Source organism: Podarcis filfolensis (genome assembly GCF_964270895.1).
Source record: "Podarcis filfolensis genome assembly, chromosome: 5".
Lineage (NCBI taxonomy): Eukaryota > Metazoa > Chordata > Lepidosauria > Squamata > Lacertidae > Podarcis > Podarcis filfolensis.
In genome coordinates this window covers 33,672,699-33,695,114 of record NC_139608.1, presented here as the reverse complement: position 1 = coordinate 33,695,114, position 22,416 = coordinate 33,672,699, and the positions used below count along the sequence as shown (strand labels likewise).

At 41.3% G+C, this 22,416-nt stretch overlaps 2 protein-coding genes and 1 long non-coding RNA gene across 8 annotated transcripts in view; 2 read left to right on the top strand and 1 right to left on the bottom strand.

Moving 5' to 3' along the window:
- Positions 1-19,359, bottom strand: part of LOC310762668 — an 80,270-nt gene extending 60,911 nt beyond the window's left edge. The window contains exon 1 of the long non-coding RNA XR_014548125.1: positions 19,281-19,359. This is a non-coding gene — a long non-coding RNA (uncharacterized lncRNA). The remainder of the gene's footprint in view (positions 1-19,280) is intronic.
- Positions 5,766-11,874, top strand: LOC310762582 (tubulin alpha-3 chain). 2 transcript variants are annotated; one of them, XM_083613848.1, is made up of 5 exons: positions 5,766-5,926; positions 6,808-7,030; positions 7,269-7,417; positions 8,541-9,221; positions 11,168-11,874. In XM_083613848.1, exons 1-5 carry the CDS (start codon positions 5,924-5,926, stop codon positions 11,462-11,464), a joined length of 1,353 nt encoding a protein of 450 aa, XP_083469974.1. In that variant the 5' UTR covers positions 5,766-5,923; the 3' UTR covers positions 11,465-11,874. The 2 variants fall into 2 exon arrangements, with proteins under 2 accessions (XP_083469974.1, XP_083469975.1); XM_083613849.1 differs by lacking the exon at positions 5,766-5,926 and adding an exon at positions 6,170-6,295.
- Positions 15,388-21,631, top strand: LOC310762604 (G-protein coupled receptor 55-like). Of its 5 annotated transcripts, none has more exons than XM_083613909.1 (3): positions 15,388-15,564; positions 19,813-19,885; positions 20,499-21,631. In XM_083613909.1, the coding sequence occupies exons 2-3, from the start codon at positions 19,817-19,819 to the stop codon at positions 21,441-21,443; spliced, it is 1,014 nt and encodes a 337-aa protein (XP_083470035.1). In that variant the 5' UTR covers positions 15,388-15,564; positions 19,813-19,816; the 3' UTR covers positions 21,444-21,631. The 5 variants fall into 5 exon arrangements, with proteins under 5 accessions (XP_083470035.1, XP_083470034.1, XP_083470036.1 ...); XM_083613908.1 differs by having other exon boundaries at positions 15,388-15,727; XM_083613910.1 differs by lacking the exon at positions 19,813-19,885 and having other exon boundaries at positions 15,388-15,727.
- Positions 21,632-22,416: the final 785 nt, after the last annotated feature.

The window sequence follows — 22,416 nt, the reverse complement described above, 5'->3', positions numbered from 1 at the left end:
CAGCTTGGTACTTTCACCTCCTCTTGGCTTCTGATGGACTATACGGCAGCCTCAATTGGGCCAGCATGCTTTGCGCCAGCTCCTTGAGCATTGGCTTATCCTGCTATTATACTGTAATGGCTGGAAGCTTTTGTATTCAGACAGTAATTGTTATCATGTTTTTGCCATCTTAGGACTTTATCTGTCGGCCTCCCAGTATTCAGAGGGCACAGCTGGTAGAAAACACAGTAATATGTCCCCTGCTCAATGTGAGCTGCCAAAAAGCACATTACACCATAACACAATATTTAACCCTCCTGACAAGGTGTGATGAATTTGCCTGTAGCCAAGAGAATGAAGGAGATCTGTCTGTTAGTTCCTTCATGAGGACAGAATTCTGAATATTTTCACCAATAAAGTACTCAGAAATCTTTTTGCCAGTGATCCAGGAAAACAGAAAGCCGGTGTATTGTCCTCAGCTTTCTCAATCTTTATTCTCACTTCTTCCCCACTGGTAAAGCAGATTGTACCCACATCCTCTTTCTTTGTCTGGGCACCTGTAATGTTGCTAATCCTAGTTCCCTAATCACGACAGACATTTTCCAAACTTTCTTTTGAGATGTTCATACAGTATATGTCACTAGCGTCAATCTTTCTTTTCTTTCCCTTTGCCTTTCCCCTTGTCTAATATGCCCCTCTTACCTCATTAGCATTTCTGTCTAGGAAATTAACTTTCTGCCTAGTTTATGCATTAAGCTACAAGTAAGACAAATGATTTTGTCTTTGGTTTTGGCTTACTGATCGTGGTTTGTTTGTGGGACACAAACCATGAGCCCATACCTGCATGTAACCTATCTGGCTTGCTTCTCCCTCAGAAGGCAGCAGGCAGGTGCGGGGAAGGAGTGAAGCACAAACTTCTGAACAGTATGCGCCAGCATACTGTTCATTCTTTAAATTAACTGTGGTTGAAGGTGGCATGCAAACTGGGCCATTGTCTAAATATGCACAATTCTGCCACATAGTGGTGTAAGTGTGCTGCTGCTGCTGCACTGTATCCAGTCTTGCTTTAGCCTGCAGCCACTGGGACTAATAGCAAATGGGCTATTGATATGAATGTTGTTTCCAGTATATAATGGGAAATGATCACTGAAAGTCTGTAAGTAATGATGGCAGAAAAAACACAGATGATACACCTGGGAAGGCAAACGTGTGTGTTGTCAGCCAGGTATACAACTTCCTTATTGCCACCATACAATATTGCTACCTCTGAAATCACAGGCAGGGCCTCATCATGATTTATGACTTAAAACTCAGTCCTAAAGTGCTCTAACAGTCACTTAACAAGTAACAGCAAAATTATTTGAAATGACAGAGAAATCCTACTTATTTTTATATTTGCTATTTATAACATGGTTTCAACGATCTATTTTGACTGCTAGTTTCCCAGCTTGTTCCGTTTGCTTTTCTACATTTTTAAGATAAGGCACTTTTTAAATGTTAGAATTCTGACACGTCTTTTCAATGTATATCAATCATGCCTCAGCACATCAGTCATTACATTGTCTTATTTAAACAGGCCCTTGTCTAGAACTATTTTCAAAGTAAGTGCAGAAAGTTTGGCAGCTGGCCTCTTCTCTGAAGCAATGTAAATTACTGTAGTGCGCGTTCATCAAAATTTCATTTCTGTCTGTCTTTCCAATGTATTTAATATTCTAAAAAAGAAGAAGAGGAGGAGGAGGAGGAAGAGGAGTTTGGATTTGATATCCCGCTTTATCACTACCTGAAGGAGTCTCAAAGCGGCTAACATTTCCCTTTCCCATCCTACCCCACAACAAACACTCTGTGAGGTGAGTGGGGCTGAGAGACTTCAGAGAAGTGTGACTAACCCAAGATCACCCAGCGGCTGCATGTGGAGGAGCGGAGACACGAACCCGGTTCCCCAGATTACGAATCTACCACTCTTAACCACTACACCACACTGGCTCTAAGTGTACAGTGTGCCCCCCTCCCCAAATATATACCAGCAGAAAAGTTTGTGTGGTGTTGTATTATTTTGCAAAGAGTGGAAGGAAGAATGAGAAATATCCAGTCTAATTGCAATTTAGAACAGTGATTCTTCTCTGCAGCACCCTTACAGAGCTGTGCGGTTACAGAATATAGGACAGTGTGGCACAAGAACTAGGAGTAAAATCAGTCATCTTCCCCGCCTTTCCCCGCACATTTAATCTAAGCTTAAAGATGAATGCTAATGATAATAGGGGAAATTGTCATAAAATCAAATGTCTCCATTTAAATATGTAAGGGAAAAGGTATGTTGTAAAATGCAGCAATCATTGAAATGTTTTTGCTGGCAATAGCGTGCTTCCAGGGGTGAAGTCAAACCACTGCGTTAACAGCACCAAATGACCTCCCCAGGGAACAAACCTGGGCAGTGTGTATGGAGGTCCTGGGCTACCCAGAGGATAAGACCCGACTCTTGGCCTAGCTGATGTAATCCAAAGGAAAGCAGAGCCATATGTGTGGCACCAGCTAGGCTGCAGGAGTTCCAGAAGGAACAACACACCATCCAACCATCTTAAGGACTCCACTCCAGATTTGTGCAGGGTTTACTCCTTAGTCTTTTCTTCTCCCAAAGATATCCCACAAGGCAGTTGGAGGTTTAGGTTCAGACTTTTCCTTCCCAGGCTGATGAGCCCCATGTGCCCCTCACTTACAGGTACCTCTCAGCATGACCTGAACACAAGCAAAAGCACATAAAGGCACGTCCTGGGACAGAGGATGTAACCTTGGGGAAATCTCAGCACCTGGGTTACAATCAGTCTGCTAGCCAGAAGTTCCCCATCCCTGCTTCAGCTCATCCTGTTTTCTGAATGATGTTGTTAGATGTTGGTGGGAAGATATTTATTAATAAAGACTTCCAGCATCTGAACGAAAGCAACGTTGGCTGACAGCCGGCTGCATTTCAGGCAGCAGCGAGCTAGTAAAGCAACTCTGCCCCTGGCAATGAACCCTGTGAGATGAAAAATATTTTTGCCTGCTTTCTTCCAGCATGAGTCACAAAAATAAAAGGCTAGAATACAACATATCAGTATGGCCACAAGCTCAATCTCTGCTCTGAAGGATCCCTCAGCTCTCCACAGAAGATTTAGGTTGCAGTTATAGAAGGGGGGAAAGGAAGAGTAAGTCCCATTTACATAAGTTTTCACCATTACTGAATATCACCCAAACAGATTAAAAAACCTGGGATAACAGAAATATATTTGCCTATGATGCAAGGACCTATGGATATTATATAACAAATCTGCACTCAATTTGTGATATGGCAACCCTACTGCAGCCCACCATCTATGTGTTGTGGGGGCCTATTGGCTGCTTACCTTTTTTCTTCTTCTTTGCAATCCCAGACAGGCAGAAAAAAATAAGGTCTATTAATCTCTTGTTTGCCTCCCAAACATAGCAGATGAAGTGGAAGGCAAGGAGTTCACTTGGTGGATCACAAGTTTTGCAGACCTGTTTTAAACTCCTTTATTGAATGTTCATCTGCTATTTAAAAAGGAATGACCCTAGTGTTTGAATTTCCAGAGATTTAAAAAAGCATCAAGCCAATTATGCTACCCAATTGTTATTGAGAGGGAGCATAGCTCAGCGGTAGAGCATATGCTTTATATGCAGACGGTGCCAGGTTCAATCCTTCACCTTTCCAGTGGATTAGGTAGCAGGTGAGCGGACAATACTGGACTAAAAGAATAATCAGGCCTGATAGACAGCAGCATTGTATGCTCCTATTGGTAAACAATTAAGAAGCTTTTTTCTGGCTTAAAATGCTCTAACCAATGAGTGCAAACACTATGGAATAAATGGCAAACAGTTGGCACTTAAAGTATTAAAACAAAACTTTATTAAAGTTATGAAAGTTATGAAATAACAGCCATAATTTAAATTATTATTTGCTGTTTGTATTTAGGGTTTAGCTCTTTTACCAAATACTCCCTTCCCTTTCCCTGACACTGGAATTCTGCCCACTGCAAATTTTCTGGTAATAGCCTAAGCCAAGGGCTGGTTATGCAACTGATTTGCAGTATTCAACCAACATATACTTGTTGAAATTGACTGTTCGTATTAAACTTTATTGCATCTAGGCAAACTGCATAAGGCAACCAAGGCAGTTTCTGTGCCAAAGCCAGGCCGAAACCATGATAGAAATGGATCTAGAAAATCAGTCTTCTTCCAGAGTGTCTGAATCTGGTCAGTGACCACCCACTCATAATAATATTTCACTTAGAATAAAATCCAGTTTGATTTGAAAACTGCCTCCAATTCAATTCATCTGTGTTAAGCAGAACGTAACAGCTAGCACATAAAGGCATTCTTGCAATTCAGTGATTTTTGAAGATTTCTGAAGATTTGAAGAGAATATTAAAATACAGCCCTTCTACTCTTTTTGTAACCCTCATTACAAATGCTGAAAACTTATTTACCTTTACTTTCTTAAGCCATTCTTTAAATGATACGCAGCTTTTCTAAATGTGGGTTCTGCTTCCTCCTTGTGGCAAGTACAGAAACTGTTTAAGACAGTTAAGAAACACAGGATTTCAAATGACAGATAGATTTCCCACACGATGGCACTGTTGGGTGGTTTTCTTTCTGAATAATGTTGCTCATTAGCTAAAACATATACATTTCATTGTGCATTTTGGAAGCTTCTGTATTAATTTTAAATGAGAATGGTGATATTTTACAACACAATTGTACTGCGGTACATTATGTTTTTGGGATAGTGGTCGTTTTGTAGTGGGGAGTGAACTTAGCTTTCTATCTGTCCTAGAGGCGGATTGATAAAATGGTTGCTCCCAGGACAGCAATTCAAGAAGAAGAGGCCTGATAGACCTAGTCTTTTGTTGGTTTTTCTGTATACTTGTTTTTTGCTCTTTTCTAAGTGGTTCATTTCTGAGTTTCTCAGTTGCTTTGAGCCATATTTTTGTGAAAAGCAATATACTGTAATCATATGTACATGCTTTGTTCAGTTGAATTTACTCCCTAGTAAGTGCATATAGGGACGCGGGTGACGTTGTGGTCTAAACCACGGAGCCTAGGGCTTGCAGATCGGAAGGTCAGCGCTTTGAATCCCCGTGATGGGGTGAACTCCTGTTGCTCTGTCCCTGCTCCTGCCCACCTAGCAGTTCGAAAGCACGTCAAAGTGCAAGTAGATAAATAGGTACCACTCTGGCGGGAAGGTAAACAACGTTTCCGTGCGCTGCTCTGGTTCACCAGAAGCAGCTTGGTCATGCTGGCCACATGATCCGGAAGCTGTCTGCGGACAAATGCCGGCTCCCTTGGCCTATAGGGCGAGATGAGCGCGCAACCCTAGAGTCGTCTGCAACTGGACCTAAAGTGCATATAAGGCTGCAGCCTTCAAAGAAGATAAAGTTATAAAGGGCAGTTGGTTAATTCAAAGTTTGGAGAGGGTAGACGTCTGTTTTCAATGCGCTTCGCAATCCACAATCATGGGCTACTTCACACATTTCAATTATGTGTGAAAAGCATGCAGTTTTCACACTTGACAGTGAGTGACAAAAGTGCATCCCCCCCCATATTGTAGAAGGGTGCTTTTGTTGACATGGGGTTCCGACGATCCATTTAGCTCTCCACCCCTCCCCCCAGAAGCGAAAATGTTTTCCGCCTAAAGTGTCACGCTCCCCTCCGCCCCACAACCACCCCCATCATATCAGGCCACAACCACCCCGAGTTGGAGAAGGCCCCGTTCAACCAATCAGCGTGCAAAAGCGGAGCAGCCTCCGCCAATAAGGCATCAGTAGGGCGACCGAAAGGGGCGCGAGAGAGGCCGTTGCCCCCAACGGCTGAACAATTGACGTTAGTTTCAGACGGGATAGGGCGCAGAACGCTCCACCGGTGTCCGTGAAACTCGTCATCTCCGCGAGGCGCCATGGTAGGGAGCGGGGGTTTCTGTGGTGGGGCTTTAGGAGGGACGGCATGGCGGGTGTTGAACCCCTTCGGCTGAGGGTGTTCTGACGGGGGCCGTGAGCTCGGGGTAAGAGGGTGGTAAGCAGGGCCCTATGGCGAGCGGGGAGACGGAAACCCGAGGTCCCCCGCATCGTGCGCGGCGAAGGCCGGCCGACTCGTGGCGCGCGAGCACGAGTGAACGAGCGGCGGTTCCGGCAGCCAATGGAGAGCGGCCGCGTGACCCCGAAAGGCGCGAATCTTGCCGAGAGAGTCGGTTGGCTTCGCGCCGTTGGCGGTCTTTCCTCAGGGCCGAGAGCGCGAGGGCTGACCGTCGCTTCGCCTCAGATTTGCCATGGTGGGGAGCGGTGGAATAGTGTGGTTTTGCTATTAAAGGGTGGCATGGAGGAGGCGTGAAAGCGATCGCTTTCCTTTGAATCAGGCCCACAGTGGGATAAGTCGGTGTTGAAATGTAAAACCGGGTATCCTGGCATGAAATCGTCGAGAAGGGCGAAAGGAGACAGTGGTCGGGAGGGAATGCACTGTAATTATTAACCGTTTGGGAAGTGCGTAGTGGCCAGATTATGGCAAAATGCTGTGAAGGATGACAGGTAATGAGTGCATAAGTAAAACTTAATTGGATCATATGGGAGGTAAGAGAAATACATTCCTCTTTGAAAGTGTTAGTTAAACAGGCCTCGGATATTCCCTTAAATAGATTATCTAGGCTAAGATAGTGGTGTGTTTGAAAAGAGAGCCACTTTTAAAAAATAGTCTTTGGTGTCTGTGATGGTACTACTTTTTTTAATTCTCAGTGATTTACAAAAGAACAAACTAATTTTCACTCTTCTATCTTTTTGTTTTTAACAGCGTGAGTGTATATCTATCCATGTTGGACAGGCTGGTGTTCAGATTGGTAATGCTTGCTGGGAGCTGTATTGTCTTGAACATGGAATCCAACCTGATGGTCAGATGCCAAGTGATAAGACCATAGGAGGTGGTGATGATTCTTTCAACACTTTTTTTAGTGAAACTGGAGCTGGCAAGCATGTGCCTAGAGCTGTCTTTGTGGACCTTGAGCCAACTGTGGTTGGTAGGTATATTGCTTCTTTCCAGTGTATGAAATTGCTAGTGTTAAATAGACTTTATTGCAGTTTTGAGCAGTATATTAGAGTTATTATAGATTAATACTAACTTTAGCAATACAAATTTTACAGAATATTTTTGTGGCAAGCTGTCTTTACCATTTCATGCATAATGTTCTAAGGCTAAATGCATCAGGCAAAGGTGAAATAGGAATGGTTTACAAGATTCTTTATAATTTTTTATAGATGAAGTGCGTACAGGCACTTATAGGCAGTTATTTCATCCTGAGCAACTTATTACTGGAAAAGAAGATGCTGCCAACAATTATGCCCGAGGCCACTATACCATAGGAAAAGAGATTGTTGATTTAGTGCTGGATCGCATTCGCAAACTGGTAAGTTTTAGTAGAAAGCTAAGAACAGACACCAACCTATTTCGCTACCTTTCAAACTAGTCAGAAAAAAATATTCTATTATGAAAATAAAAGAGTACATTTAAATGGAAAGTATCAGTAACAGGCCATAAATCCAAAGGACACACACAACCAAATTGCTAATCACACCCTCCTTACCACCTCCCATCTTTATACAAACTTAACTTACAAGTAAAGGCCCATCTATCTTGAATCAATTTGACATCTGCACAGACAGCTATAGAACTACTGTAAGGGAGTATGTTTTTGTAACACACTTGTACAGAGATCAGTAAAATATCAACACATGAGTATTGCATAGGGATCTTCTATGTTCACAGGATTTTGGTATGTACAGACTTCCCATGTTATTCTGGTTTAGGTCCTTAATCTTAAAGGTATGATTTTATTGTGTCAGAATAGAGTTTAAAGGTGATTGAAATAGATTTAGTAGACTTAACAAAGACAGGAAAATTGGTTCTTTATTGCACATTAAAAAGTATTCCCAAAGCCATGCACTGTAACTGACCACATAAATAATTAGAAGTCATTTTTGTGTCTTGGGGGGGGGCATACACCAGTAACAAGCTAATTTTATCCAAGGCAACTATTTATGTTATCTGAAATAGATAAATAAATAAATTCTCTTTTGTTCACACATACCATTTTTTAATATTTTTCTAGAAGTCTTTGATTTCAAGTAAAATGTACTAAAGATTTCATTTTACTACTTATTAAATTCAGTGCATTGTATCCAACATTAAACATATTTGTAGACCCACTGAAATTAATGGGCTTGATTAATTTAAGTTGACTTATTAGTTCTACACTAAATAGAACTTACTAGTGTAGAATGCAATACTGAACTACTGCTTAGCTTTATCTATCAAACATCAAAACAGCATATTTCATGAAATAATCAGACAACATTAAATAAGTCTAGGATCATTAGATTTTAAGACTTTTTAAGAAAAATGGAAGGAAATTTTTAATTAGCCAAATATTTTAAATGCACACAGTGAAAACAAGTGATTTCTAGGAATGATTTGTACATTAAGTACACACTTAGAATACTAATATTTTGCTTGCTGTCTTTTTCTTCTAGGCTGATTTGTGCACAGGTCTTCAGGGTTTCCTTATTTTTCATAGTTTCGGAGGAGGCACTGGCTCTGGATTTGCATCTTTACTCATGGAAAGACTGTCAGTTGATTATGGCAAAAAATCCAAATTGGAGTTTGCTATTTACCCAGCTCCACAGGTATCTACTGCTGTAGTAGAGCCTTATAATTCTATCCTTACTACACACACAACATTGGAGCATTCTGACTGTGCCTTCATGGTAGATAATGAAGCTATTTATGATATATGTCGACGCAATCTTGACATTGAACGTCCCACTTACACCAACCTAAATCGTCTCATTGGCCAAATTGTTTCATCTATCACAGCTTCACTACGTTTTGATGGTGCTCTGAATGTAGATCTGACAGAATTTCAGACAAATCTTGTCCCATACCCACGAATCCATTTTCCTTTGGCAACATACGCACCTGTCATCTCAGCTGAAAAGGCATACCATGAGCAGTTGTCTGTCGCTGAAATTACTAATGCATGTTTTGAGCCAGCCAACCAGATGGTAAAGTGTGACCCTCGCCATGGCAAATATATGGCCTGCTGCATGTTATACAGAGGTGATGTTGTCCCAAAAGATGTCAATGCAGCTATTGCAACTATCAAGACAAAGCGTACCATTCAGTTTGTGGATTGGTGTCCAACTGGATTCAAGGTATTTTTAAGCATTTTAAGTGAGTTTACAGAACCTTTCAGCCATTTCTTTATAAGTGGTTTTCACGGTGCACAAGCTGTCCATAAGTTCATTTTTAATCTGTTGTAAATTAACAACAAATAGGTAGTTGTTTTCACACTTGCAATTTTAACAGTGCAATCCGTAATTTTGAAAGTAAAATTAGTCAAATTCATAGAAAACGCTGCACTAATCAAAACTAATCAAATATGGTTTTAAAAGCTTCTTAAAGATGCAGGCCTCAGTCTAAAATGACAGGGTACATTTGTTCATTCATGAGGCCCCTTTCATTCTTTCAGATCAGATCCTTGTCACATAGTTGTATTGAGTTCCAAAGATTTCCAAATTCTTTTTAGAGGCAGGCCCATGTACCGTGCTTCGTAATCCAAATGGGAGAGTATACACTTAAAAAACACTACGTATGATATGCAAGTGCATTTTAGATATCCCAACAATATTAAATTCATGTAAATTACATTTCTTATTTGTCACTAAGAGGCACAAGATATCCAATAGTTTGGAAAGTACATGGCTGTACCACTTCTTTACTAATTTGTGGCAGTTAGCATTTCCTATAATCACTAAGCTCACAAAGTAGAATATTAAAGGGTGAGATCTTTCCTTTAAAAATCTAGCTAAGGACTATTAATGTTTCTATTTTTATTTTCCCTTTTACCCAGTGCTCAGAGCACTATACAGTGGTACTTTGGGTTACAGATGCTTCAGGTTACAGACTCCACTAACCCAGAAATAGTACCTCGGGTTAAGAACTTGGCTTCAGGATGAGAACAGAAATTGCGCGGCAGCGGGAGGCCCCATTAGCTAAAGTGGTACCTCAGGTTAAGAACAGTTTCAGGTTAAGAACGAACCTCCAGAGCAAATTAAGTTCTTAACCCGAGGTACCACTGTATATAGTGGCATCACATTTTATTCTCACAGCCTTATAAAGTAGTGTAGGCAGCAAGATTGTGGCTACCCTGAAATAAGCTTCATAGCATAGTTTGGGATTTGAGTACAAGTCTCCTTGATTAAAGAACAACTGTTTGCTACACCACATCAACTAACCTATTAAAAGTAAAATAAAAAAGTAATAACAGAAATCACTCCTTAACCAGACAGCTCATATAGAAATGGGCTGCAGATTTTTCCTCTGCGGAACAAAGACATTTGGGCAAGAAAGGAGGTTCAGTTTTCTCCATTCCCTCAAATAGGTGACCGGATGGAACAGCGCCTATCATTGCTTTTATTGATTTTCAGAATTGGAATAATGTAGGTTTTAAGAAGTAGGGTTTGCCTATCATTTTTAAAGTATTTGTTTAGCATCTTGGGGTGAAACTTAACTAGATAGAGAGGCTTTTAAATAATTTGCCCTTTCCTGGTAGATTTTGTGATCTTTGTGTATGCCAAACAATGTGATCCTAAGATATTAATAAGTTAACCATATATTTAACAGTATTATTACTATTACTATTGTTATTTGAATTTATATACCGCCCTATATCCAGAGGGCTTTCTTGGCTGAAATATAACTTAATGATGACTGCATTCTGAATGTTAATCCTGTGTAGTTTTATCGTTTTATTGATACACACAACCCCCAGGTCAAAAGTACAGTCTGCTCACAGTGGGATCCTCATGATTGCCCACAAACCCATTTGTCCTTCCCTCCCTATGGTGTAGAAGCAGAACCTCAGGACATAGTGGAGAATAGATACATACATTTTTTATATTCTCACCTACCTGATTGTCTTATTCAAGTTGCTTAATATTCAGTTCACCTCTAATTTTCTTTCTGTAATGTCCTTGCCTGCTGTAATGGGAATTAAGGAAAAAGCAAAACTCATAAGCCCTGCAATGATTCCCTTGAATGTGGGTGGTGGAGCATTGTGCTATAGGGAAACATAATTAAACTTTCATTTTTCTTCTAGGTGGGCATTAACTACCAGCCTCCTACTGTTGTGCCAGGAGGGGATCTGGCCAAGGTGCAACGTGCTGTGTGTATGTTAAGTAATACAACTGCCATTGCAGAAGCTTGGGCTCGTCTTGACCATAAATTTGACCTGATGTATGCTAAGCGAGCCTTTGTGCATTGGTATGTTGGAGAAGGTATGGAGGAAGGAGAATTTTCTGAAGCTCGTGAAGATCTAGCTGCTCTTGAGAAAGATTATGAAGAAGTGGGTGTTGATTCTGTGGAAGCTGAGGCTGAAGAAGGGGAAGAGTATTAGAAAAAAAGTAATGTCAGATGATTATTTGAAAATATTTTCATACTTCAGTTCACTTGTTCTGTTTCAAATAAACATTTAAGCGTTGTAGCAGTTTCGTTTAATCATTTAAAATAGCTTTAAAATCTTTCTTAGAATAGTTATAAATATATTCTGAGAAAAGTATAAAATAAAGTTTCTGTCAGAAATGCTGTATACTGCCTCCTAGATTTGAAGATCTATTCTCCCTTCCCCCTTGCATTCCTTTTGCAACGATCTTGAAAACCTGAAAAATGAAAAATTTATATGGAAAAGAATCATACTAATACGTTACAGGATCCTAAATCTTAGCAGACATGTCTTTATAATGAAAATCACATGGGGATATCATTGTGCACATTGAGCTTTGTGTTAAATAAAGAAACATGAATGAATGTATGTATATCTTCCGTTATTTCTTTTTTTAAAAGTTTCTGTTTCCTATCCTATGGTTTAATAGAACCTGATAATGGTGTCATGTTCCTCCTTATACAGGACATTTCCAGAACCAACTGGAAAGAATACCTCATGAAAGTATCCTTAAAGCTTAGGTAGAAAAACTATGTAATCTGTCCATGTAAATTTTAAAATAAAGACAAAATGCAAGCAATACATTGAGAAAGGGAATATAAACCCATCTTTTCAGGCAGTCGAGTCCTTTACAAAGGTTTGGAGTCGTACCAAAGAATAGTATTTGTGTCTTAAGAAACTGGATCATAGCATGAAGTAGCTTCCAGTTCATGTGCAATACCATTCTGTATTAGAAGCAAAATTCACTGTGTTTTACTCTGAGGTGCTGCTGTGGGTAAAAACCACAGTGCCTAGGGCTTGCCGATCGCATGGTCGGCGTGGTTCGAATCCCCGTGCCGGGGTGAGCTCTCGTCATTCGGTCCCAGCTCCTGCCCACCTAGCAGTTCAAAAGCACCCCAAGTGCAAGTAGATAAATAGGTACCGCTTTCTAGCAGGAAGGTAAACGGCGTTTCCGTGTGCTGCGCTGGTGCTGGCTCGCCAGAGCAGCTTCGTCACGCTGGCCACGTGACCCAGAAGTGTCTCCGGACAGCGCTGGCCCCCCGCCTCTTAAGTGAGATGGGCGCACAACCCTAGAGTCGGACACGACTGGCCCGTACGGGCAGGGGTACCTTTACCTTTAAGTACATACTACAATCTTAAGCAGCAATAGCATATAGGCATTAACTTTTTTGTTACTCAAGTCATTAAACATGGTTGCGTATTAAAGCTGATTCTAGATCTCGTGTCCCTGCTATGCAAAACCTGCAACCGAAACATTTTGACTGGTTGCAGGGGTAATTGTGATAAGTAACAATGGCAGCCTGTGTGTTTGTCTTTATTGTTGGGAATCCAAAGACTTTTATTAAGATTCATTATAATAGAAAATGCTGTTAAATTTGAAGAACGGGTGCTATTTTATATTTGCATGTTCATTCAAAATTGCAATGCTCTCAATGTTAAGTTTACAATTAAGCTTGGGTTGCATTTTTTACAACATTTGAATACTTTTCTAGCCTCCAGTTAGTATGAATAGAGCTTGCTTGTATTTATCCCTTGTCCTGTAAAAATGAGCTTTAACGTTTGCAATTATTTGAATAATGGGTAGGAATGAATGAGCCTGTGGCCACGGAATACTTAACGGCCTTGAACCATAAAACAGATTTAGGGTTGGATGCAATGCCGTATGAGATGTGGGTATATGATACGGGATGGCCAAAGGTTTATGGAATGCATAAGCCAGCACCTTATTTCTGTATGCATTAGCTATTATTGCTGAGATAGTGTCAGGGTTGACCTGTGAGTGGGTAATTTTCTGTTGGATTGAGAAATAGCCTCTCCCATTCTCAGGGCTAGGAAGGTCTCAGCAGCCATCTAGGGTCTTGAAGACATTGAAGGAGGGCCCTTCTATTTCAGCAGCTGAATTCTAGAGATTTTGATCACTTGGGCCCTGGAATGACCCTGGGGTGGCAGGTACTAAGGTCATACATCTTATTTTGCAGACAAACTTCCAGATTTGGGGCTATTCAGCCCACATAAGCTTAATTGGATAACAATGACTTGATTCCTTGTATCAATAAGAGTGCAGCATCAGAACAACTGCAAGAGCTTAAGGTTTCTATGAGTACTATGTGGCAAAGGTATTGTGAAGAGCCCAGTTTGAGTTTTCAAAGGTGTTGTCAAATGGGAGTGGTCTAATTTCAAAGTATTAACTTGCCTCCTTTTAGCCATAAAGCAAATAAATTGGAAATGTGGTGTGGAAGAAAAATGCTAATAAAAAGGATTGTTCCAAAAGAGACAGCAGTTGAAAAGTTAAAATCAGTATGTTAGAAGAGGAAAAAGAATAAAGTAGAAGAAATGATAGTCAACCAGCATAATGGGAATTGATTTCAGCATAATTATTGGAAAGGCCAATTGAACTTAATTGTTAAGGAAGTAGTAGGTCTACAAAAGAGATAGAAGCAATTCCAACACTAAAGCCAAGTTAACCTGTGCATGACCATTGCTTTCTCATTTCTTGATCATTCTGATTATGAATGAGCTGCCTCTGCAAATGAAAATTCTATCCCATATTTGCTCTGTGAAAGCTCATTTTAATCAAATGATGAAAGTGGTTTTCTGAGGTTACCTGCAGCTAAGGATTGTTGAAGTATGGCTAATAAAGCAATTAAAAACCAGGAGATGACTGAGTATGTAGAACAGCTATCAAGAATATCTTGAAAGTATCCTCGTGAACACAAACAGCTGAGAGAAATTTAGTATCTAATGAGTTTTAATTAAAGGCTATAAACTATTCAGAAGGCAGTGTCCCTAGTATTTAGTAGAAGCAACTACTGTGTTGAGCAGAAAATCCTGCTCACTAGTAAGATAGGACTAACAGCATTTTCACAAACCATATATGTACAAGTTGACACTATACATCTTGATGGGTCTAGTAAAGTTAAATATACTTCATTTTGAGTTTGGATTTTCATAGGTGATCAGGAAGAAATAATATCACTGGTGCTGTTTTTGCTATAGGCATATGCGCAGCCTGTTTGTCCATCAATTCATATTTTAAAATGTATTAAGTGACATACATTAAGATGTTAAATTCTTACTATTTTCAATTCTGACATTGCCTTATGATGAATATTCAATCCACATATGTACTGGATGATTCTGTCATAGTCTGCCCTCTTGTACTATATAGCGTGGGGAAAACAGCAGATGACTCATAACGTGCAAGTTTCCTGGAACTGAAGGTCATGTTTTATAAATGACTTTAATGATTGCTCAAAGTAAATTAGAAACTTTCTTACTCAGAAGTAAAACTCACAACTATATTTTGATTTCATCTTCAACGAAACTGTTGTAGAATGAGCAGACTAATCTCATTCGCACCAAATACACTGACATCTCATTCTGTAAATGTGGCAGTAAGCTGGGGAAGGTTATAAAAACATGGTTGTGCATATCATTCACTTTTTCTTAAAATCAAATGTAGCCCTTCTTTGGGAGCTCTAAAATAGTTATCCCAGTTGTGGGCTGGTTTTCAAAAGAAGTATGCAAACAATGCACTACAGATCTAGCCCTATTCCATAGGGTGCCAAGAATCAGTTTTGAACCATGTCCAGTAGTGACTGTTAACCTGCAAGTGTAAAAGAGTAGCACTCTATACTGCATGCTTTCTTCTTTTCCAGCAGTTCATTAGCTAATTATTTACAACAATAGATTAAGTGGCAATGCCGCTGTTTCAGTTCAGTGCAATATAAAAATCAGTGTCAAAGCCTGGGTTATGCTACAGTATATGCTACAGTACGGTGTCTCTCAAGTGGTTTCAAATAAACATAATCCTATTCCCTAATCATGGCCAAATTGAGAAGCTTGTCACGCAGGTTGTGTGTGACATAAATACCATTTCCTCTGCTACAGGTTTACCACATAGTAAAAAGTGGAGCGTCGTATGCAAATACCTTTAAAAACTACGTCAGAAGGCTGAGTTCAAATAATGAGAGTTGAGAACGTTAGCTGGAGTTGACAGAATAGAGCTGCAGCTTTTCGCAAATGATGGCACCAGCTAATTAAGTAGGGTGCAGGCACATGTTTGTTTTAAGAACATCGATAAGAGGAAGCTAGTATTTGCATTTGGGATCTGGTGTTTATTCTGCTCCAGGAAAGGCTTTGTAAAGAAGGACCTACTGTTGATTCACTGAATAACATCCAGTGTTCTGGCTGGTTTTATGGAGAGTGAGTATGGGGGTAAGTTCTATGAGCTTTAAGTACTGATCACATCTAGGATTTTAAATTTGCAATGCTTTATCTCCAGTTTGGCTAATAATCTGTCTAGATCCAGCAAGCCATCTCATGTAGTCCTCAATACTGGATATGGCAGACCCTGGAAAATACTTGTGCAACTAAGGGACGTGGGTGGTTCTGTGGTCTAAACCACTGAGCCTCTTGGGCTTGCCGATTGGAAGGTCGGCGGTTCAAATCTGTACGACTGGGTGAGCTCCCGTTGCTCTGTCCTTGCTTCTGCCAACCTAGCAGTTTGAAAGCATGCCAGTGCAAGCAAATGAATAGGTACCACTGTGGCGGGAAGTTAAGCGGCATTTCCGTGCACTCTGGCACTCGTCATGGCATCCTGTTGCTCCAGAAGCAGTTCAGTCATGCTGGCCACATGACCCGGAAAGCTGTTTGTGGACAAATGCTGGCTCCCTCAGCCTGAAGCAAGATGAGTGCTGCACCCCATAGTCACCTTTGACTGGACTTAGCCAAACAGGGGTCCTTTAACTATCATACTTGTGCAACTCTATGTGTTTGTGTGCATAGCATAGCATACTTGAGGTGCATTTCTTCCTCTGCCTGAGTAGAAAATGTGCTATGTGTGTGTATCGGAAGCTGCATATACAGCCGTAATCAGATGGTTGACACTATCAGCTTTGAGAGTGATGCCCATCTGTTTGTAAGGTGGGGAGTGAGGCAGCGTACACACCATTTAAAGCACATAGCTTCCCTCAAAGAATCTGGGGAACTGTAGTTTGTTGAAGGATGATGGGAGCTGTAGCTCTGTGAGGGGTAAATAACGTTCTCAGGATTCTTTGTGGGAAGTCATGTGTTTTAAATGTATGGTGTATGGGCAGCCTGAACCTAGCCATCCCATTCCACCATCCTGACTGACTTGAGCTGGTGGAACTAACAAAGATGATCTCAGTTGTAGTAGGCATTGGCATTTAGACCATGGTTACTGGTGGTCACCTGTGCCTAGTTAAAAAGGTAAAGGGACCCCTGACCATTAGGTCCAGTCGCGGACGACTCTGGGGTTGCAGCGCTCATCTCGCTTTATTGGCTGAGGGAGCCGGCGTACGGCTTCCGGGTCATGTGGCCAGCATGACTAAGTCGCTTCTGGCGAACCAGAGCAGCGCACGGAAACGCTGTTTACCTTCCTGCTGGAGCAGTACCTATTTATCTACTTGCACTGCGTGCTTTTGAACTGCTAGGTTGGCAGGAGCAGGGACCGAGCAACGGGAGCTCACCCCATCGCGGGGATTCGAACTGCTGACCTTCTGATCAGCAAGCCCTAGGCTCTGTGGTTTAACCCACAGTGCCACCTGCATCCCTTTTCTCTGCCTAGTTACTCCTGCATAAATCCTCTTCAAGGAAATGACACCCGCCCATTACCAGAAAGAGCAGTGTTTTGCACTTTCCTTTTCATGTCTTGACTGAAAAATGTTTTCCTGTCTTGTTTTGGGGTGCATTATGGAATCACAGAACTGCGGAATTGGAAGGAACCACAAGAATAATCTAGTCCAACCCCCTGCAATGCAGGAATCTTTTGCCCAACGTGGGAATGAAACCCACAACCCTGAGATTAAGTGTCTCATGCTCAACCATGCTTGTTATGTTATAGCTGGTTGTTATGTAATCTCATCTCGGCAGCAAAGAATACATTCAATTTATACCTTTTCTGTTGTATAGCTTTTAGGACTGCATAGCGTGTTCACTTAATACCATAATTTTATTTACTTTTATTACATAAGACAGTTGAATGGTGCCTTGTACGCCTCCTTCCAGCAACTCCTGCAGCCAAGCTGGTGCCAAACATGGCTCTGCTTCCCTTTGGACCACATCAGCAAGGCTGAGACGGAGGTCTTGTCATCCGGGCAGCCCAGGACCTCCGTACACCCTGCCCAGGATTGCGCCCTGAGGAGGTCACTTTGATGTTGCTAATGCAGCAGTTTGACTTCACCCCTGGAGGTGCACTCAGTTGTCTCTTGAGACAGACTGATGCAAATGACACTTTACTTTTGCGCTTAATATTAAGCATGTTGTAGAAAGTATAAAAACATAAAAGTCTATTCAAACAACCTGTATAAGAACATGAAGAGAGCCCTGCTGGATTAGACTAAGGATCCATCAGATTCAGCAGCCTGTTCCCAACAGTTGGCAGTCAGACCCATATGAACTCTGATTCATCACTACTAGTAATCAATGCCTGCCCTGTCCTCCATAAATTTGTCTCATGCCTGTTTAAATCCATCTAAGTTGGTTGCTGGCACCGTGTTTTTTGGTAACAAGTCCAAAATAGACCAATTTTATAATAATTGGATAGGAATAATTATTTTATGTAATTTAACGCACATTCCACTTTCCCCTGCCTCCGAGCAGCAAATGTAAAAGCAACAGATTTTCAAACCAAGAACAACAGCAGAAAGCAAAAAAGGCGAAGAGCAACGCCAATAATTAATACACTGGCACCCTTAGGGAGCAACGGCAGGATATAAATTTATTTAATTATTTAATTAAATAAGCAAACAGCAACAGAATCAACTGAATAATTTCAGTTGCCAGAAGAACACCTTTGGAGGCAAGAGTTTTCCATAGATTTGTGGGAGGTACAACAACAACAAAACCCCTGCTATATCTGTCACCAATCTTGCCTCAGAAGGCGATAGACACACAAGAAGGATTGCAATACCAAATCTTAAAGGATGAGCAGATTTACATATGAGGAGACAGTCCTTCAAGTAGTTTTGCATTGGGTTTTATAGGTACTTATTATGTAAGTCAGCCTTTGCCAACAGAATCATTGGCTCAGGCTGACCAGAGTTGGAATTCAAAACACCTGGTGGGGCACCAGTTTGGTGAAGGAAGTCAAATATTAATGGAATATTATTGGAATATTAATGGCCTTTCTCCATCGTGGAAGTCAAGGCAGCTTACATGGGGTTTCTCAATGAGTCTCACAACGAGGCACTAGTTAAAGAGTCTGCCACGGCTTCTTTTGAAGAAAACAACAATACTTAGCTACAGCTAAAGTGGTTTTGAAACATAGCTCAAGGTCACATCCTTGTTCAGCAGGAAATTTAAAAAATAAATAAACCACCAAGCACCGTATTTCACAGCACACTTCAAGGTCACATTTCAGCTCCTAAACCATAACAAAAATAGAATAAAATTCTAGCAGCCAGGTTCCAAGGGAACATAACACACGCAGAGCACCCTCGTACAACGATGAGCTTAAAATGTGAAATGGCGAATGCTGAGAATACTGACACAAATGCCACAACCTTCCCGGCACCTATAGCTGAGAGTGAAATAGTTTGCCTCTTTTTTCATGAATCAGATGCTCATGAGCTAAGATGAACTCGGGGAACATAAGCACTAACCCCTCCCCCACAGAAACAGAAAATGTTTTACATGGTTATATTGCAAACAAAAAATAAGAGAAGAATAGCCCAGTTCTTGCCTGTTTTGGTTATAGATCTCATAGATCTCATTTCCTTCCTGTTTTGGTTATAGATCTCAAACTTACAGCTGGTAGTTTCAATGAGACGTCAGGCAGAGAGGAAACCATCTCTGTGTTGCTTTTGCTGTTGTTGCGTCTTCCTTTTCATCTTGTTTTTCTTCCCTTTCTATTCATTTGCTGCCAGTCGCCTTCTTCGAGTTCTGTGACTTCCTCTTCACTGCCTACTTCTCTCAGATGTTTGTCTTCATTTGGTTGCAGTTCCAGTTGAGTTAATTATTATTATTTTATTTTAGCTTCCAGTTGTATGGAGGAGGCAGCTTTAGCTACTCCTTCATAATTTATTAGGAGTTTGAATGGGTAAACCCATTGGTATCTTCTGCCTGCTTCACTGAGTGCTGTGGTATAAAATTTAGGTTCACATCCGCATCGCAGCAGCATTTCAATGGGAGAATGAAGAGCATATACTAATTAACCCAGGTTGATTAGAGAAGTCCTTAACTATGATATGATTTAGTTGATTTTGCAGTAGGACCAATATGAATGCTAAGACTCAAAGCTTTACTGCGGTGCTATCAAACCCCTTGGTGTCCTATTGCAGGGCCATGCCTAGCCTACATGAGTGGAAGTGGCAAAGGTGGGATTTGACCCTGCTAATGGCTCAGAGAAACCAGGTTGGTCTCCTCCACTACTCCTAAGTGTTCAATCCTTACAGCAACTCTAATATTGTAGGTGAGTATTGATACCTCCGGGGACGCAGGTGGCGCTGTGAGTTAAACCACAGAGCCTAGGACTTGCCGATCAGAAGGTTGGCGGTTCAAATCCCCGCAACGGGGTGAGCTCCCATTGCTCGGTCCCTGCTCCTGCCAACCTAGCAGTTCAAAAGCATGTCAAAGTGCAAGTAGATAAATAGGTACCACTCCGGCGGGAAGGTAAACGGCGTTTCCGTGCGCTGCTCTGGTTTGCTGGAAGCGGCTTAGTCATGCTGGCCACATGACCCGGAAGCTGTACGCTGGCTCCCTCGGCCAATAAAGTGAGATGAGCGCTGCAACCCCAGAGTCGGTCACAACTGGACCTAATGGTCAGGGGTCCCTTTACCTTTACCTTATTGTTACCTCCATATTACACATGGGAGATTGAAAGAAAATGGATTCCCTGATGGAATGAGCTCATGGTTCAGATGGGTTTTGAATGGGGATGGGTGGGGGGCACCGACCAGTTGATTCATTCTTTAAACTATCATCCAGTGGCCTTCACTTCAATAGCCTCATTGTCTCTTTTTTGAAGGAAACTGAACTGATGGAGACAAGCAGCCTTCAAGCCAACTGTTCTAGTCAAGGGAACACAAGCCTCCCCATTCCACCTTATGTGGAACGCTTCCAACTTGCTATATACATTCCCACATTCATCCTGGGATTGCTGTTCAACGGAATGGCGATGTGGTTTGCCTGCCGCAAGATCAGGCAATGGACAGAACCCATTATCTACATGGCATCACTGATGGTTTTTGATACCTTGATGCTCTTTGCTCTTCCCTTTAAGATAATTTCCTATCACAAAAGCGAGTGGGATCTCGGCAGTGCCTTTTGCTCCTTCCTGGAAAGCTTGTATTTTGTGAACATGTACGGAAGCATCTTAACCTCCACATGCATATGTGTGGATAGATACATTGCTATATTGCACCCCTTTGTCGCCGTGACCCTAAGATCTCCCAAGAAAGCAGCCACAACTTGTCTTGTCATCTCAGCTGGGGTGTGGGCAGGAACTGCATATACGTATCAACTTCACCAACATGGAGGCCCCTGCTTCTATGGCTTTTCCGGAAGTATTTGGAAAAACACCATCTTGTTTGCCACCCTGGAAACAGCTTTTCTCATTTGCATGACAGCTATGATCTTCTGCACAGTCCGGATCATTGTATGCCTGCGAAGGAACCAAACGCCTGATGAGCCCCTCACAAACAGGAGCAAATCCATCAATATAATCACAGCAAACCTGACTACGTTTCTCATCTGCTTCACCCCTTTGCATGTGGCCCTGGTGTTATATTATCTTGTGAAGAACCAAATACTGGATGATTGCCAGCAGATGATTCGCTCATTTGTTCAGATCAGCCTGTGCTGGGCTAATCTCAACTGCTTCCTGGATGGTATCTGCTACTATTTCGTCTTAAAGGAGTTTATGAAATTTGCCTCAACAGAGAAGAATACACAAGCAAGTACCATTGACTAAAGTATTCGATGAGCAGCCATTTTGGATGTGCTGTTGTGAAGCGGAAATTTCTCCCCTTGGAACAATTTTGCTGAAGTGTGCTTAAATTCGTGTCATATGATGTTAATTATAAGCTACCTTGAGAAAACTGTGTTTTGAAAAGTGGCATTTCAGTTCCTAAATAAATAAAACAAACTGTGTGAGAGGGACATCCAGACTTGTGTGCACCAATTAAATCACATTATGTTCAGAATTTCCTGGAAATCAAACCAGAGCCCACAATGAGGACTATGGTAAGGTAGCAGTTGTCCCCAAACCCATACAGTATTTGAGTTTACAGGCAACCGATTTCTCTATTATTGTACTGGTTTTTGTCATTTAATATTGATATAAATCCATTGGCTGTAATGATGTTACTCCCATGTTTTTACCAGTAAAATGAATAGCACAGCCAATTCTGGTGCAGTTTTCTGCATTTCATCAAGCTTTTTCTTACGTTGCAAAATTGTAATGCTTTGGACAGGAAGATGCATGGTGGGCTTTATGCTTGCAGAACATTTACTTGGAAATATGATTCAGCAGCTTCCATTCTCTTTTGGTTTACGAGCTTTGGTTTCATAATTACAAGACGGAAAGACCGATGTTAGAGAAGGCCTCTCAGGGAACTCAAAAGTCTGCTCACTGCTTTGTGACATTTTAGTTAGTCGTAATAAAGGTATTGCCCTACTGTTGCTTTACAAGTAGTAGGAACTGTACATCCAGATGGCCATGACGTTCAGTGCTGTCTAACTAGGGGGTTCTCAGCTGATGGAATTGCATGAAATTAAGCACTTGTGTTGCAATGCATTCATTCACTGCACCTACTGTAGCATCCTGCTTGTGGTTAACGCTTAGCTGGAATGAAATATTCAACGCAGCAATAGAGAAATTAAAATAATAATTTATTTGTCAGACAAATAAATGTGAGGCACAGTGGTATATGGTTACCAAGCTC